The sequence below is a fragment of the Molothrus ater genome, chromosome 15 (assembly GCF_012460135.2).
Source record: "Molothrus ater isolate BHLD 08-10-18 breed brown headed cowbird chromosome 15, BPBGC_Mater_1.1, whole genome shotgun sequence".
Classification (NCBI taxonomy): Eukaryota; Metazoa; Chordata; class Aves; order Passeriformes; family Icteridae; genus Molothrus; species Molothrus ater.
Window position 1 is genome coordinate 3,164,793 of NC_050492.2, and position 16,642 is coordinate 3,181,434.

At 49.5% G+C, this 16,642-nt stretch overlaps 1 protein-coding gene across 2 annotated transcripts in view; it reads right to left on the bottom strand.

Moving 5' to 3' along the window:
• Positions 1 to 1,270: 1,270 nt before the first annotated feature.
• The window catches only part of PSD2 (pleckstrin and Sec7 domain containing 2), a 78,835-nt gene continuing 63,463 nt past the window's right edge, over positions 1,271 to 16,642 (bottom strand). For both annotated transcript variants that reach the window (XM_054516431.1, XM_036391540.2), the window contains exons 11-16: positions 15,478 to 15,668; positions 14,315 to 14,385; positions 7,148 to 7,305; positions 5,661 to 5,805; positions 4,485 to 4,628; positions 1,271 to 2,956 (exon numbers count right to left, since the gene is read on the bottom strand). In XM_054516431.1, the coding sequence (XP_054372406.1) occupies positions 2,750 to 2,956; positions 4,485 to 4,628; positions 5,661 to 5,805; positions 7,148 to 7,305; positions 14,315 to 14,385; positions 15,478 to 15,668 (916 nt within the window). In that variant the 3' untranslated portion in view covers positions 1,271 to 2,749. The remainder of the gene's footprint in view (positions 2,957 to 4,484; positions 4,629 to 5,660; positions 5,806 to 7,147; positions 7,306 to 14,314; positions 14,386 to 15,477; positions 15,669 to 16,642) is intronic.

Consider the following 16,642-nt stretch of genomic DNA (forward strand, 5'->3'; position numbering starts at 1 on the left):
CCACAAAGAAGTCCCTCTAAAATGAACGTGGTTGTGTCCAGGACAAGTGGCCTGGCAGGGAGGTCAGGCTGAACCACCACTGCCAAGTAAGGTTGTGTGAGACCCAAAGCAGTTGTGGTGCCTGCTGGAGGGGCTGGCACAGGCTGGGGATGTGCAGAAAGTGTATCTGAGTAACTCCAGGAGGAGAAAAGGATGTGGCTGCCTGATTCCTCTGAGATGCTGCTGTGCTCTCTTAGCGGTGGGTGCCTGAGTCCTTGACCTCCAAGGAGGGAGAAAAGGGATGATAAAACTCATTTTCTTCCAAGTCAGAAGCTGAGGCTGTGGATTGCTCAAACAAGGCACTTTTGGCTCTGCCCTCATGTAGGTAAGATGCTCTCAACACATTTTCATGTACCTGTGCACCTGGATCAGGACTTGTGCATGAGGCAAACTGCAGGTACTCAGCAAGAGCAAGTTCAATACTCTGAGCTGTCTCACCAAGTGTTGTCTGACATCAGCTGCCACCCCTTCCACATCCATTGGGTGTTCAGTCTCGGCTCTGAGTCTCTTTCCTGCTGCCCAGAGGAGACTTTGCAGATCTTTCTTTTCTCTGCAAGTTACTCCCAGCTGAGGATGGCAGACTGGCACCTTCAGCCAGGGGGCAGAGCTGCTCTTGGTGGCAGCTCAAACCTCAAACACACTGGAGATGTCACTGCCACTGGAAGGGATGCTCAGAAAGGGAAGACTGAAATACAAAATATTACCTGGGATTTTGGAGACAAGGAGTTGGGCCCGGCTTTCCCCTGGACTTCCATTGCAAGAGTCTCAGCACCAGACACTTCATGTGAGTAGGAGCATCTTGGGGTGCAGGAATGTCTGTACAGTACCTGGCACAAAAGCAAGGATGCCTTGGAGGAACAGCCACAGACTCCTCTGGGAACCTTGTGAGAACATCTCCAGTCACAATGCAGGGCTTGGTACCTTTCTGCTCCCATAAATCTCTAGGCTGTGTGTGGACAGACACATCTGGCATGCACCAGGCAGAGGGAAGAGTTACTTGAATGTGCTCCCAAAGCAGCCCATCTATCCACACCTGCTCCAGAGCCATCCAAGAGCATGGGTGGGCTGGTACCCACTTGTGGAAGGGAATCCATGTTTTCTGGTGCTGTCTGTCCATAGGATCCTGGCTTTTCTGCATCAGGTGCTGGTGCATATCTGAATCAGCCTGGCCTTCTGGTGCTGTGAAATCTGGGATCAATCCAGCACGTGGTGGAACGATGCTTCAGACCAATTCTCTTTACCAACAGATTCAGTTTTATTGTTATTCTTTTTTTACATGATTCTTAGTGCATCATTTCAAATAAACTATCAAACTGTACAAAGAAACAGAGATAAAAGAAGAGGCGATAAAGTTGAGAAGAGGTTTTTAGTGTCATGAACCATCATGGAAAACAGTAGTCCATAGGCTCTCAAACATTGAAGGTCCAAATAAAACTTATTTTGTTTGTTTAAAAAATGCTGCAAAATATAAACAATAAATGACTGTAATTAGCAGCTACAAGATCCTTCAAAACTGGAACTTGATTACTGTGAACGCACCTAGGGGAAAGAAAAGCAATCTGAGATAAAGGATCAAACAAAACAGTGAAATAAATAAAGTGTGGGAGGACAGTCGTGGCATTGAAATGCAGAGGAATCACTTCAGCACAACAGTAAATCATTGGACCACAGACAGCAGAAAGGAAGAGAAACACAATTCCCACTTAAAAGAGTACAGCATGTGCATTGCAGGATGGAGGAATACAGCAGGGGGATCACTCCTGCACACAAAGGTTCCACTGGAGCTTGCACACAGCTCCAGTTGTGCCTCAAACCCAGAGTGGTGGATCCCCTGGCAGCCAAACTGGCAGCCACTGGGGCAGTTTGTCTGAATAAGCAGGAATGGGAGAGCGATGTTTCACAGCAAAGCCAGGTGGGATTTCCATTCGAGTAAAAAAAGGAGAAAAAAGGAAAAAAAAAAGATACACAGCTATTCCATTTTTTCAGAACATCCTGGTGGGCTGGTCAGACCCTCCACGTCCCTAGTGTCTTCCCCAGGCAGCTTGCCTTCACTTGCACACTGAGGTTAAAAACCCAGGTTAAAGTTTCCTTATATATATATATTTATTTATATATATTCATATGTATATATATATATATATATAAAGGGTAAGGTGACAGAGGACCCTTCAGGCTTCTCCTGCCATGGGCAGGTGACATTCCCACGTGGCCGTGCTGAAGGTGACCAGCTCTCAACACCCGTCCTATCACGCCGTGCTCCTCATGGGGCAGGGACGTGCCCCTGCCACCCTGTGCCCTTCTCTGGGAGCGCTGGTGGTGCCACAGGCGTCGTCTCAGCTCATTTCCTGCACTGCCAGGGGCCATGAACCGCTGGGGATCCAGGGAGGGAAGGAGAGAGACAGGGCTGGTGGAGGAAAGAGCGACCCAGCCCTTGAAGAACCAGCATATCCCTTTGTTGTGCAGGCTGCAGCAGGAGGGAAAGAAAAGCCACTGGTGCAGTTGGGAATGAAGAAGAGATGATGCTGAAATGCCAGAGCATTGTCAGAGAGTGTCAACTAAAGCTTCTTTGATTTCTTTCACTAGAGCAATCCCCACGTCAGACATGTCTACAGTTTTGCTCTTATAATTTCCTAAGTAAAATTGTGCTCATCAATCTAAGTCCAGGAGCGCAGAGCATCGCCGGTTCATCCCCCCGTGCACACGTTCCTTGTTAAGTGTTCTGCTCTAAAATGTCCTTTTCTGCCTTACAGCTGATGGACATGTGCCCCTGGCTCAGGGAAGGGCTGGAATGCGTCTTCCGCAAAGCGATGTCATCGGCCTCCACCTTGAAGAAACTGGTCTCGATCCTCTCCAGGTCATCTGTCCCCACCTTTATCTTCATGCACAGCAGGTTGATGTACGTTTCATAGCGGCTCTTCTGCAGGGAAAGAGGGAACAGAGAGTCTGGGAACAGGGACAGGCCATGGTGTGTGTGGCACGCAGGAACACTCCATCAGTTACTACACGAAAAGCCATCCCATACCATCACTGATCACACCCCACAGATTTAACCCCAGCACAATGCCTGATTGTTTGAAGGTCTGAGGAGAAAGGTGGGTGTGGGTCTGTGTAGGACTCTCCAGTTGCTTTTACAGGTCTTGGCTGCCACTGTGATTGTATAAGGAGGATACTGAGGGCAAAATGAGATCAACAAACCTGCTGCTTCCTGATTTAGGAGCTCGCCTTGATTGGTTAAAATACTGCTGCTTGTCATTGTTTCCATCCAGTGGCTCAGTTATTGCTGCTGAGTTGTGCCCCCAGTGCTCTTCACAGAGCACAGGATAAAGGGAGGCATCCTCTCTGCCTGGATCCTCTGTTCCAATGCTAGATGGGATCTCTTTGAGGGCTTGTGTAATACCCATCCTTTCTCTTAACATCTCAGAAGCTGCCTGTGCTGGCTTCTTTGTCAGCACAAAGAAACAAGCATTTCTGGAGCACATCTCATAAGACAGATGAGATGAATTATGCCCTGGAAGTGCCAGCTTCTCCTTGAAGACTGAAAAGGCTGTCCAGAGAAAAGCTCAGATAGAGACTTCTCTGCAGGCATCCAAAACCAGAGGCTGGAAAAAGGGAGGCAGCAGCAACTATTTGGAAAGTTGATACAAAGACAAGGGAACCAGCAGCTGGGTGCTGTGGCTTTGGAGAATCAGGCTGGGTGTTACACAAAAGGATGGTGCAGCTCTGGCATGAGGGAGGTGGGATATTTCCATCCTTAGTGATTTTTGGGGATCAGCCACTAAATGGCACACTCAGTCTAGGCTAAGACTAGGAATAATCCAAATTCCTGCTGGAAGCAAGACTAGAGGTCTCCAGCAGTCCCTTCCCACTGACACCTTTATAGCAGGAATCACACCTCCTGCTCAACTCTCACAGGAACAAAATACCCCATTTCTCCCACAGTTAAATGCTTCTTAGACTTTACAGGGAGTTAAAACTTATGTACATGCATCCTCAAAGGGTCTGTAATCAGCTGTAACACTGGGTTTGGCTTTATTTACAAAAATGGTTGCAGCAAAACAGGATTAATTCTCCCAGGGATTCCCTTTGCTTTTTATTGATGTTGCTGAAAAAGACTGAGTCACACTGAGAACTGAACCAGTCTCATACTTGGGACCTGAGGAAATGTCAAAATTTGGCACAGTAAAGGAAGACTTTCTTTCTCTTGTCAGTTTTCCCCTCCTCTGGTTAGAAATCACAGAGGGAAAGAAATGACTCTTATTTCTTTTTTCAGCTTCAGTGCAAAACAGTGAGGCTTGTGGCTGCCCCAAGACACCCATCCAGTTGGGAGCCCTTGTCCTTCCTTCTCCTTTCACACTCTCCCAGACTCACAGCACCCACTCTGGAGTTCTGCTCTCCTCAATCAGCCAAGGTACCATTTATCACAGAAAAGATGAAAGTTCCTTTACCTCAAATATTAGGTAATGTTCTTTGAGTCTGTATTCCTCAGCCTCTTTTGACTTGAGGCTCTTCTCTACAGGATGTAATTTATGCTCTGCTAATTCGTCTGCAATCTGCTTCATTTTATTTTCATGAGACCTCAGCTGTTCCTCCTGCCGAGAGAAGCGTGTCAGGTATGAAAACGTGGAGAGCAGCACCCGAGTGCTCCTCCTGCCTGTGGCTGGGGGAACTCTCTCTGCAAGGCCCTGAGCTCAGCCCCTGTGCTGGAGCCAAAGGTGTGCTGTGCACTTGCAAATTCATCTGATAAGGAGCAGCTCAAACACAGGTATTGGAGTGAGAGCAAAGCTCAGGTATCTCAAGCGCCAAGAGTGGATTTCTTTGGCACCGAGGCATCTTTGGCATCATAAGCACAGAATGCTCCTGTAATGTGCATCCTGTACCAGCCAGGCAGAAGCAGTGCTGTCCCAGGAGCTGCTCATCCTGCTCTTTTCAGAGATAGAGGCACCCTCCCCATCTGGGCTCTGACAAAAGTGACCATCTGGCCACATCTGTCTCAGGAGACAGCAGCTGTGTCTCTGCCCTGACGTTTCAGGCTGTCCCCACCTTTGCTGAGGGGCAGTGACAGTGTATCCCTACTTTTGGGAAGTGCTAAGGCACGTTGGGCCTTCCCTGAAAGGGAAACAAAAGCCACTCTTTGGATGGCAGCTGCTCTTGGTTAGCTGAGCCTGGTGCACTGTGCTCCCTTGTTTCCAAAGCTTTCCCTACTGACTGGAACCCAGACATCCCTTTTGTCGCTGGGTTTTGAGCTCCAGAAACAAGAGGGTGCCATGACATAAACCAAACCTGTTGGGCTCTGCAGCATCAACTCTGGAGCTATTCTGCTCTTTCCACTCCAGCAACAGGAAGGTGCTGGGATGTGGTGGGCAAAAAACAATAAACAAGCCAGAACCAACAGGCAGGTGTGTGCACAGGGCTGTTTATAGACATTGCAAAAGGAGCACTGGCCACAGGCTGGGACTTTCCACATCTGTCCAAGCTGCCTACCCCACTCCCCTGTTCCTGCACTGAGCACCTGAGTGTGTCCATCAGGCAGGAACAGGGGGAGCTGCAGATGAGCTCATCCTGTGCTGAAGGGCTTGCTGAGCACTGGGCACCCCTCCAGCACTCCTTCTCTCACACATTACCTGGCACAGCTTGGTCATGGACGAAGGCAGGAGCGGGCGGCAGAACTTCTTCATGGAGCAGATTGCAGCTGGGAAGGCTGGAGCAGAGAAAATGGCAGCAACAAGGTTGATCCTCAGGATCCAGGAGAGCATTTCTTCCTTGCTTCTGTGATGGAGGAGGGAAGAAGAGAAGCGAGTCTGTAAATGCTCTTGAATCAGGACCAGACAACAGCTGACAACAGCCCTGGAGCCACCCTGGAGCTCAGGAAGGACACATGGTTGGCCTTGCTTTGATGTCACTTCTGTGGCAGGTTATGAACAGAGGGAAGCACTGTTTGACTGGCTCCTCTACAGTGCCCTGATGATCTCAGGGCTGCTGTCTGCCTCTCGAAGTCTGGGCAGTCCTGCCCTCCTCATCAGCTCTGGTTGCATTCCTGAGGAGCTGTGGAGAGGCCAGAGCCAAGGATGTCCTGCTCTTAGGAGAGCAAGAGCCACACAGCAGGGGTTCCACAGAGCAGGATGTCACTTAGGTCATTTATGAGACACTGCCCAGGGTCTCCAGTGTTTCCTTCATCAAATCTGTCCAGACACTGCTCCCCCAAGCCTTCAAGTGTATGTTTGCTGCACAAATTCAGATGTCAAGCTTTAGTTTGACATTAGTACCACAACCCTACAGACAATGTCACCTCTCTCAGCAGAAGACATGAAAAACGTGAGACAGAAGATGACTTCATCACACTTGACACTTACTAACACCATCACATTCCTCAGCAATGGGCTCAGGTAAAACATCTGCCCTGGCTGGGGAGGCTGCTTTAAGGAGCTTTAGACAGTTTCCCCATCAGAAGATGACAAGGGGAACCATCACCTGCACCACACAGACGTTGTCCCTTCTAGAATACACCAACAGAAGTTAGCAAGAGGAGCCCTTTCACTCAGCCCTGCACATCCCAGCCTGTCCCCCTGTTCTTTTGAGTTCTTCTAAGCCTTCTGATGTTTACATTCTTGGAACAAACTTTCTCACGCACTTTTCTGTAAATAACTTATTGTTTTGCATTCTTTTCTAGAGGAGAAGAAATTTGATGGACTGTTGGTTTGTCCAGTGTGGACAATGACAGTGTGGACAGTGGAGAGGTGGCACTGCCACCCTCCAACCCACTGTCACTTTTGGAAATCTATAAAGTCAGAATTAAACTTCCCTCTTTTTCACCTTGGAGAATCCAGTGTCTGCGTCTTTCTATTTCGTGTCCTAGAGTGACACCAGCCCATCCTGCTCAGCCTGCCTTGGTGACAGCTGGGAAGGACCTCAAGGACTGGCACAAAGCTACCAAGAAACTGTGACCCACGAGCCAATCCTCTGCACAGCCCTGCAGAAATGACCCTCAGCCCCTTGCTCCTCCCGGGTGTGCCCCTAAGGCGTGTGCTGGTCTGGCCAGGCCCGAGGCAGTCTGGCAGTGGCTGGAGGTCAGGCTGCCCACCCAGGCACTGCAGGGAGGGCTGGCACTCACGGGGCCTGGAAGAGGAAGACTCTCCAGTCAGCTGTCTTCAGCTTGAGCACGTTGGACTTCTTGCTGTAGTCAGAGGCTTTTGTGGCTAAGGCGTGGTGCACACGGATGGCGTTCTTCAGATCCACTTCAGAGAGGTCTTTGTCAGGTTTATATTCATCCTGTGAAGAGGAATGTTAATTGGATAATGACAACACTAACATTTGTGGGATGCTTTAATGAACCTGCCTTTCTCCCTGTGCTATAATCACAGAGTGCCAAGACCAGGAAAAGCACTGCTTTGTACAGTAAATGCTAGGAGCTGATAATGATAATAATTAACATCTGGCAACTGCTTCCATCATTAAGTTCACTGGGAAGATGTAAAGAAGGAGATGAAAGTTTTAAACATAATTATCAATAGTTATTTCTAACACAGCACATGCCTGAGGCTTTGTGGGGAGGCACAAAGCAGGGCCAGGTTTCTGCAGAGCTTCCCCCAAAGTGCAGAGCTCAAACCAGGATGCAAATCCCAATCAGCAGAGGATCTCAATGAGCACCTGCCCTGGTGCTGCATCTTCATAGACTCAGAGAACAGTTTGGGCTGGAAAGGACCTCAAAGCTCATCCCATTCCAACCTCCTGCCATGGCAGGGACACCTTCCCCTATCCCAGGCTGCTCCAAGCCCCATCCAGCCTGGCCTTGGGCACTTCCAGGGATGGGGCAGCCACAGCTTCTCTGGGCAGCCTGTGCCAGGGCCTCAATACCCTCACAGGGAAGAATGTTTTCCTTATATCTACCTAAATTTCCCCTCTTTCAGTTTAAACCCCTTGCTCCTTGTCCTGTCACTACACCTGTGTGGAGGAAGGTAGCCCTGAACAGCAGCATCCCTGCAGCCAGGGCACCTCTGTACAGGTGAGGGGCCTGATGGGCAGTTGCCAGTCTGAGAGTGGCCCCCCTGAACCACCTTTGGTCTCCCTTTAGTACACATGCTCCTTTGGCATGGTGTCCCCTGTAATTCCTTAGCCTGGCACTTGCAAACTGCAGCAGCATTCCCTGTATTCCTGCTTTACTTTCCCCACTTCACACAAGTAGGGAAGGTAGCAGTAACTGCATGTGTTTATACTTTATAAAAAGGTAGGAAATACCAAACATGGGACTCTGAAATGATGATCTTGGCACAGCACTTTCTAGGAAAAAAAGTTCAGTCAATTCTCTATTTACCCTTTTACTTTCCTGGTGACTTAACACAATATCCTGCCTCCCACTCTGCATCATTGCCAGCTCAACCAGTTGGATGGTGGGATGGCAGGGATGGACAGATGGATGGATGCATGGATAGGTGAAAAAAGAGCCTGGTGGAAGAACCTGGCCCTGGCTAAAGCAAACCACCACCCTATGCCAGGACAGGGTGTCCCTGGAAGGCCCTGCCTTGCCCTGATGATTACAGTGCTACAGAATTCATGTGCTCTGTATTCTGCTCTCCTTGACTGCCCTGGGCTGTCAGCACCAGGCCAGGTCTGTCTGGTGATGATGGTTTGTACATCCCAAGCCTTCCTCAGCTTCCAAGCCAGAACTGTTGTGCAGATTTGCAAAAAGATGTTTGTTTCCTGTTTCCCATGTCCCAGGGGTACAAATGCAGCTGTTCAAGGAGGAGCTGTGCTGCAGCCTCTGGGATGGGAACCCTGAGCAATGGGGCTGTTCTCTGCTGTAGGGGCAGGAAAGTTTCCCCTCTGCTGCTCTTGAGAGCACTGAGGACCAGCACTCCCCAGCCCATGCATGTGGCTCACTCAGCTCTTGCTCCTTATGTTTCTGAAGTCTTTCTTCCTTCATTTTTTCAAAGCAATAATCCTGTCCAGGAGAATGGTTGCCATCCTGTGCTCATCACCAAATGAAAACTTGGCCTGGTACAAAAAAGTGCCATGGGCCCACCCACAGATATCTGGCACAGGATCCTGGGGATGGTGAATCCCAGATAAAAGCCCTGAATTTCCAGCAGAGGAGGGCTGGGGGGTGCTGCAGGCATCCTGTGTTTGGGGAGACACTCAGGTGGGCAGGACAGATGACCTTGCCATTGTGGTGATTTCAGTAGCCAGAGGGTGTTAGCCTTTTCTGCAAAGAAAAATAAATGCTTTGCCTTGTGAAGACCTAATGTGTTACCCCACTGCAAGGGAAATATTTGCTTGAGGAAGACATTGCTGCTCAGACCTTATGTATTACAGACAGACTTCAATTTGGGATATTTTTCCAAGGCTGAAGCTCTCTGGATTTGAATAAATCTGGCTGTGCTGCCCATGATCTCTTATTTCAAAATAAGCTTTCTGCAAATACAGTGCAAACTAGCCCAGCTTAATGGTGTGTGACAAGAGGAAACTGCCACAGCTGCTGAGTGCTTTGACTAATGCAGATCCTCATCTTGAATGGAATCATCAAGTGTTGCCTCCATGGATTTCAGGCTCTCAGGCATCAATGCTGGTGGAAGGAAAAATCCAATCTTCTTTTTCTAATGCTGGGCCCAGTACATCAAGGTGAGGCTGAACGGAGCAGGTTCTCTCTGCCTTGCTGTTCACAGCAGTGAGCAGTGCTGGAGGCTCCCTGCTTGGGATGGCTCTTCCAGGAGGCTCATCCCAATGCCAGGTGTCACAATGGCACGTTTGGCTGATAATGCTGGGAGATCCTGGTGCCTTTGGGTCCCTGTCCCCTGCTGAGCAGATCCACAGCTAATCTCAAAGCTTGTTTGGCCAAGAAAAAGCATCTGACTCTTGTGCCTGCCTTTGTAGGGCAGCTGGATGGGGTGGGAGAGCCCAGTGTATCAGTTCTGCTGCCTCTCCTCTGGCCTCAGAGCCAGCCCTGGGCAGTGCTGGGAATGTGGACATGGACTGACAGATATTCCTCATGCTCTGGCTTGTGAGTGGCTTTTCCTCTTCTTTCTTTTCTTCACCTCACATCTACCATCCTAAACAAACCATTTAATTAGGAAAATGAACCCCTGTGCCCTTTTCAGTCTAGGCAAGGTCTTAGAGCACCTGGCAAGGGTCTGCCTGCATGGGACAGCACCTGTGGCTCAGGGCTTGCTGGGAACCCCTTCCTGGTTGGGGACAGGACCTGTGGGAAGACCTGCACCCTTTCAAGCACTTCTGTGCAAAAGCACCTCATGCTTTAAGCTCTCCATCATTTTTCTTAACCCCCCTCTATGTGTGGTGATTAAGGGTTATTATCCCCATTTCACAGAGGTGAAGTAAGTTGCCAAAGGCCATGGAATGAGTCAGTGCCCAGAGCAGATTAGTGCACAGGAGAGGTGTGCCCTGCTCCCAAGCCTGCATTTCTTCCTCCAGACTCTGCTGCATCCCTTTAGGGGATCAAGCAATTGCTTCAGCAGACTGTGCTGGAACATGCTGATCCAGCAATTAACACCAGCAAGTCAATGACATGTGACATCTCCTCATCAGGCTTATGGCTGCTGCCTGAATTGCTTCTGTCAGACTGAATTCTACCTGTCCACCCACCCTTCTGCCTGTGCTATGTCCATGTCTCTCTGTATCTGACCATTCCTCTTTTCTATACACCCACCTACCCAGCCCCTCCTTCCTCGCACCTTTCCTCTACCTCTCAGTCTTATTTATACTCAACTTGCTCCTCAAAACCAAATGAAGTTCCCTGTTCAACTTACAAGAATTTCCTATTAAAGCCTAGATCCTTAATTTGGTCTGAGCAGAAAAGTGGAACAAGCTGAAGCCGTGCTCCATGACATCAGGTGCTTCTGGAAGCAGTTACTTTCTCCTCTATCTTCCCATCAGAGAATCTTTCCCCAGTGATTTATGCTCAGCCAAGGTTCCTTATGCTCAGCCAAGGTTCCACCTCGTGTTTATCTGCAGTTGTCTTCTGCTGAGAGCCTGGCACACCACTTCCTTCCTGTATTGTGCAATTCCTTTGTTCTGCAAACCACCCCGAAGGCAAGAAATGACACCAAGGATCCACAGGGCAGGTGGATGTTTATCCACTCTCCATTTATCCACTCTCTGGTGGTGCTGGGAATGTTTGCAAGTGACAGGGCAAGGACTTTGTCTTCGTGTTCTCATCCTTCTGTCCTGTCTCTGCAAGCCTGACAGACACTGTCTACAGCCAAGCCCAAGGAATTCCCTGGAGAGGATTACAGTTCAGTCTGGCAGCAGCTCACCAGTAAGAAACCCCTCTTTCCCCAAATCCTTTGCCCAAACATTCCTTCGGTTTGTTTTTGTTGTTGTTCCAAATGCTCCTTCCTTGGGGCATCCTTGGCAATTCTGGTCCCTCCTGCTAATTACACATCAGTCATGGCTCTTCTTTATCAGACACTTTCATAACACAGCCAAATCTTGGGTGTTTTTTTCATGCAGTCTTTGTCCATAAAGAAAACCCTCAGTCTCTGAACCATTTGATCTGAAGGTCATTGAGATAAGAGCATTGATCTCCTCACTGCCACGTCAGCCTCATCCTTGCTCTCTTTTTAAATCCTAAACACCTCAGACAAACATAATGAACTTTGTTAATGAGTGGTTACTGCTGCAAGTGCAGCAGAGAGCCCCCAGCCCCTCTGCCCCAGCAATGACAGTCAATGTTGGCTTCACAGCTCCTTCTGCTGCCAGGGAAGAAAATTCCATCCTGAAAGGGTATTTCATTCTCAATATACAGCCTCTCATCAGACTCATCCCAAGAGAAGCCCTTGGCAGAAAATTCATTTATATCCAAATGGTTCTGTGATAGTTGAAATGTCTTTTTTTCTCCCACAGAAAAAGTGTCACACAGTGAAATGCTGATGGTAACTGTACAAGTTAAATCCTCATGTGTAACCCATGGGCCAGCATGAGGACTCTGGTGGACTCCATGTGAAGAGGTGTAATGAGACAAGGACTGAGGTCTGAGTAGAGTGCTGCTGGCTTGAACGGCACCACACTTAGAGGGCTGGAGGAGATCTGGGCTCCCCCCTGTGCTGCAGCTTCCCAAAGCTGCAGGAGAGAGTGGCACAGCTGTAAAAACACCACTGGGCTAAGAGCAACCCACACTGGGAGTGAGCATCCACTGCTGCCAGGTTTCTGCTGCCCTTTGACGTGTGCCACAGGACCTGGCGAAACACGAGAGGCATTGGGGTGTGCTATGAGCTCTGAGTCATAACTCCTGCTGCCCCCAGGACCTTTCTGCCTCTCTTATATAATCCACTGTTTGTTTACTCTCATTGCTGTGGAGATAATGCTGCAAGAGGCAGGAGCATCTACCCACGGGGAGTGCTGCTCCAGCAAGGTGAGTTCAATGGGTTACTCTTGCAGACATCTTTTATGAAAAATCCTTTCCTTAGGATTTTTCCTCCTGAGAAGCTGAGAGGCCTCAAGAACAAAATGTAAACAATGATTATCTGCTGCTGTAGAATGCAACAGGTGGATCTTTGACTAGCCCGTGTTGGTTGTTTCTAATTAATGGCCAATCACAGTCCAGCTGGCTCAGACAGAGAGTCTGAGCCACAAGCCTTTGTTATCATTCTTTCCTATTCTATTCTTAGCTAGTCTTCTGATGAAAGCCTTTCTTCTATTCTTTTAGTATAGTTTTAATATAATATATATCATAAAATAATAATTCAAGCCTTCTGAAACATGGAGTCAGATCCTTGTCTCTCCAGCCTCATCCTCAGACCCCTGTGAACACTGTCACAAGTTACTGCACAGCATGTGCTGCTCAGGTAGCTCAGGCTAGTTCAGTGGGTGATGTTGATAATGAACATTTGGCATCCTAGGCTGGCTCACACTGACATTCAAGTGAGCCCCTATCCGGTCTCCTCAGATTTTCCCTCAGAAAAAACTTTCCATCAAATCCTCCAAGCATCCATGTTCCAGAGAGCTGAATGTTAGAGCATTCAGGGAAGCTATTTCATGGTCACTTTGTGTCCCACAAGGACCTGGGAATTACACTTATGCTGACTGGAGGAGGCTACACAATGAACAGAGATGGAGAGAGGCACAAAGTGTCACTTGACAGCCCACAGAAGGACCCAGGTCATCAAGGTCCTGAAGAATATAAATTTTCAGCATAGAACCATGCAATCACAGAATCTGAGCTGGAAAGGACCCACAAAGACCACCAACTCCAACTCCTGGCCCTGCACAGGACACCCCAACAATCCCACACTGTGTCTGAGAGCCTTACTGAAATGCTGGGCATGATGTCCCCAGGGCACAGATGTCCCTCCTGGCTGCCAGGGCACTGCTGATTCACATTCAACTGGCCATCAACCAGGACTCCCAGGTCCCCTTCCACAGCTGCTCTCCAGCCTCTCATTCCCCAGTCTGTCTGTGCATCCAGGATTGCCCTGTCCCAGGTGCAGAATCCAGCACTGCCTTTGTTAAACTTCATACAGTCAATGATTGCCTGGGCCTCTCATTTGTCAGGGTCTCTCTCCAGGGCCTTTCCTTTGAGGGAGTCAACAGCTCCTCTCTGTTTAGTATTGCCTGCAAACTAACTCAGTATTCCCTTGAGTCCTGTGTCCAAGTAATTTATGAAGATGTTGAAGAGCACAGGGCAGAGGATGGAGCCCTGTGGAACCCCACTAGTGACAAGTCACCAGTCTGATGTCACCCTTTTTCCCCACCCATGAGCCAAGTGCTCACCCACCACAGGATGAGTCTATCCAGCTGTGTGCTGGACATTCTGTCCAGAAGGATCCTGTGAGAGACAGCATCAAAAGCTTTAGTGAAACCCAGAGATATTACATCAGCTGGCTTCCTATGCCAGACTCAATAAAGCTGTGCATAATCAGATCTATGCCAGCAAATAAAACTATAGGCAGGATAAGACTGGTCAGATGCTCCACCTCTTCACCTTCCTGTTTAATTTCTCCCCAGCATCCTATTTCACCTCTTCCATATCATCTGTTCATTCATCCTCCCCAACAGCTCCTACTTGCTGGGATCCTTCTGCAGAAATCTGTGTTTCCTCTTTTCATGCTTCTTCCTCCAGGGTTCCCTTTGAGACTGTGAATGGTGCCCTGAGCATGAACAGCACCACCAAAGATGACAGCATCCTCCAGCCCCGGTCTCTGGAGGAGCTCTGACATGTCCATGTCCATGCATGAATTAGGACATGGGTTCACCTCTGCCTGGGTGTGTGGCTGCATGACAGCTCTGGAGACAGCAGGATTCAGCAAAGGGGAGAATCCCCCATGGTTACCTTTTGTAAATAAAGGACGGTCCCCTTAAGCACAGCATAAAATTTCTTCCAACCTCTTCTTCCTCTCGGAGCTAAAAAAGGAAGAATATTTGATTGTACATGTCTGTCAGTGCTGCTTGACCTTCCAGGCAAACCCAGCCCTTCTCCAGACCTACCAGAGACACTCCCTGATGCCCAGAGCTCCCACACCCCCAGGCTGTTGCTCACCAGTGGTTTGTGAGCAGGGACAGGTGTCTGAGGGACAGTGGCTGGGCTCTGCAGCCTCCCAGCAGGAACACAAGCAGGTCAGAGCCAGACATGAGCTGGTACAGGGCTACCAGTGGACACCTGGAAGTCTCTGCTCCTCCAAACTCAGGTTCATGTTCCTTGGACCTAATGCTTGGAGAGCAGAGACATTCCTTGACCTCCTCTGCTTGGAATTGAGCAGCTGGATAAGGCAGCTTCTGTTCCCTTGAGGAGGGAGCATTACCATCTCAATGGGTCTAGGACAGAGAGCTTGGCAGAAGCTGGAGAGGGGTGGGAGGTGAGGGGAGCCATCCACATCCCACCAGACAGCTGATCCTGCAAGCACAGGCTACTAAGAAGGTGCTGGAAGCAAGGGAGGCCTTTGGTGGTAATCTCTACTCAAGACTTTTTAATCAGCTGCAGTGATTGGGCCAATTGTATCAATTAGCAAAAGGAATTACCCAAGGTTTAATTAATCTCTACTCATTACCAGCTCCCAAATACCTTTACCTTTACTGTAATGCCATGTGCTGGTAGCAGAGCTATGGGCTGTTCTGTTGCCCAGGCAGCACATGGCAGGACATGGACAGGAGCAAAGCTTGGCAGGCCAGACTGTCCCCAAGGCCAGGGCTGGAGTGGACAGCTGCTGAGGAACCAGCCTCCCCCCACTGCTCAGAGACTGGGATTTGGGGGATGGAAGACCAGGTGTGTCTGGGTTAGATTCCCTGGCAGTGAGAAAGGAACACTGAGGCTTCCTGAAAACCCATCTACAAATGCCTCAAAACACCCTCCTTTTCCTCTGTCCTAGCACTTGTGGGCATCTTTCCTGTGCTGCCTGGGATGTGGTGAGGAAATGCCTTCACCAGGAGAGGCAGGGCAAGGCTCTGGGACTGCCTGGGGCACCTCTCCTGTCCCTGTCCCTGTCCCTGGGCACGTACTTCTCTTGCCATCCATGTCTGCGTGGGTCTTGCGGGTGAGGACGCCGTGCTTGTAGGTGACGGCGTTCAGGGCCTGGGGGATGTCCAGGAAGGGGTTGCTGCTGTCCACAATCCTCGTCACTTTCTTGGCGCTGGCTCCGAATTTGTCATCCACCAGCTCCGAGAGCGACTTCCTCAGCTCGTCCTCGTCACTTGGAAACAGAATCAGAGAAGAGAGATGTGGCTTTGGTCAGCATGCAAAGCTGCTCTATTAATGGGTTTAGAGTTTTTATTTACAGGGCTGGTGAGAGGGAGAAAAAGGAAGGAGGTGTTGGGACCATAACAGAGAGAGTGCCCATGGTGGTGGTCTGGGCTGGGAGGAGTGTGGGTGGCAGGTAACTGTCCCAGTGGTCCCACTGTGAGGTCACTCAGAACAGGTAAGGGACTGGGTGCTGGTCTGAACACCAAGAAACTGCAGACATCCCATGCTGAGGACTGCAAATATTTCATAGGAAAAGCCTTCAATTCTGTGTCCTAAAGCCAGAGCTTAAGGAGGATTTTTGCTGAAGACCAAGGTATTACCAGCATTCCCCAGCTGCTCAGAGGCAATGCCTGGGGCCTCCTAGACAGTGAAGTACCTTTTTTAGGAATGTCCTCTGCATCTTTGAGGAACAGAAGATCTGCAGACATTCAGGAGATGAACCTACTCTGGCACAAAGAAAGCAGAACTTGTATGGGAAGTGATAGCTCCCAGTGTCCCTGGGACATGAGGGAGAAAGAGCAAACAGGGCTTTTCTGCCCTGTCTGACAAATGACAGTGCCTAAATGGGATGAGTGTTCACCTCAGGTTGCAGATCAGATTGGGACCAGACCTCAGCTGAGGACTGACCCTCAGTGAATCCACTGGCTGGGATGTGAGCAGTAAAACACAATTCCTCACCTGCAGCAAGCAGATGGCCAAAGTATCAAACACCTCTTGGACGAGAAGGATGATTTCTCAGCCCACAGGAGTCCTGGGGCTCAGGCAGAGCCCAGATCCTGTTCCTGGCTGGGGAGTTAGTGGGGCTCAGGTGTTAGGGCTGCACCCCTCTGTGCCCCTTGCTGTTGGTCACATACCTGCCTGTCTGGTGGCATCTGTGGGCAAGGGCATCTCCTTTCCTGGGAGGGACAAGGACACAAGGCAGAG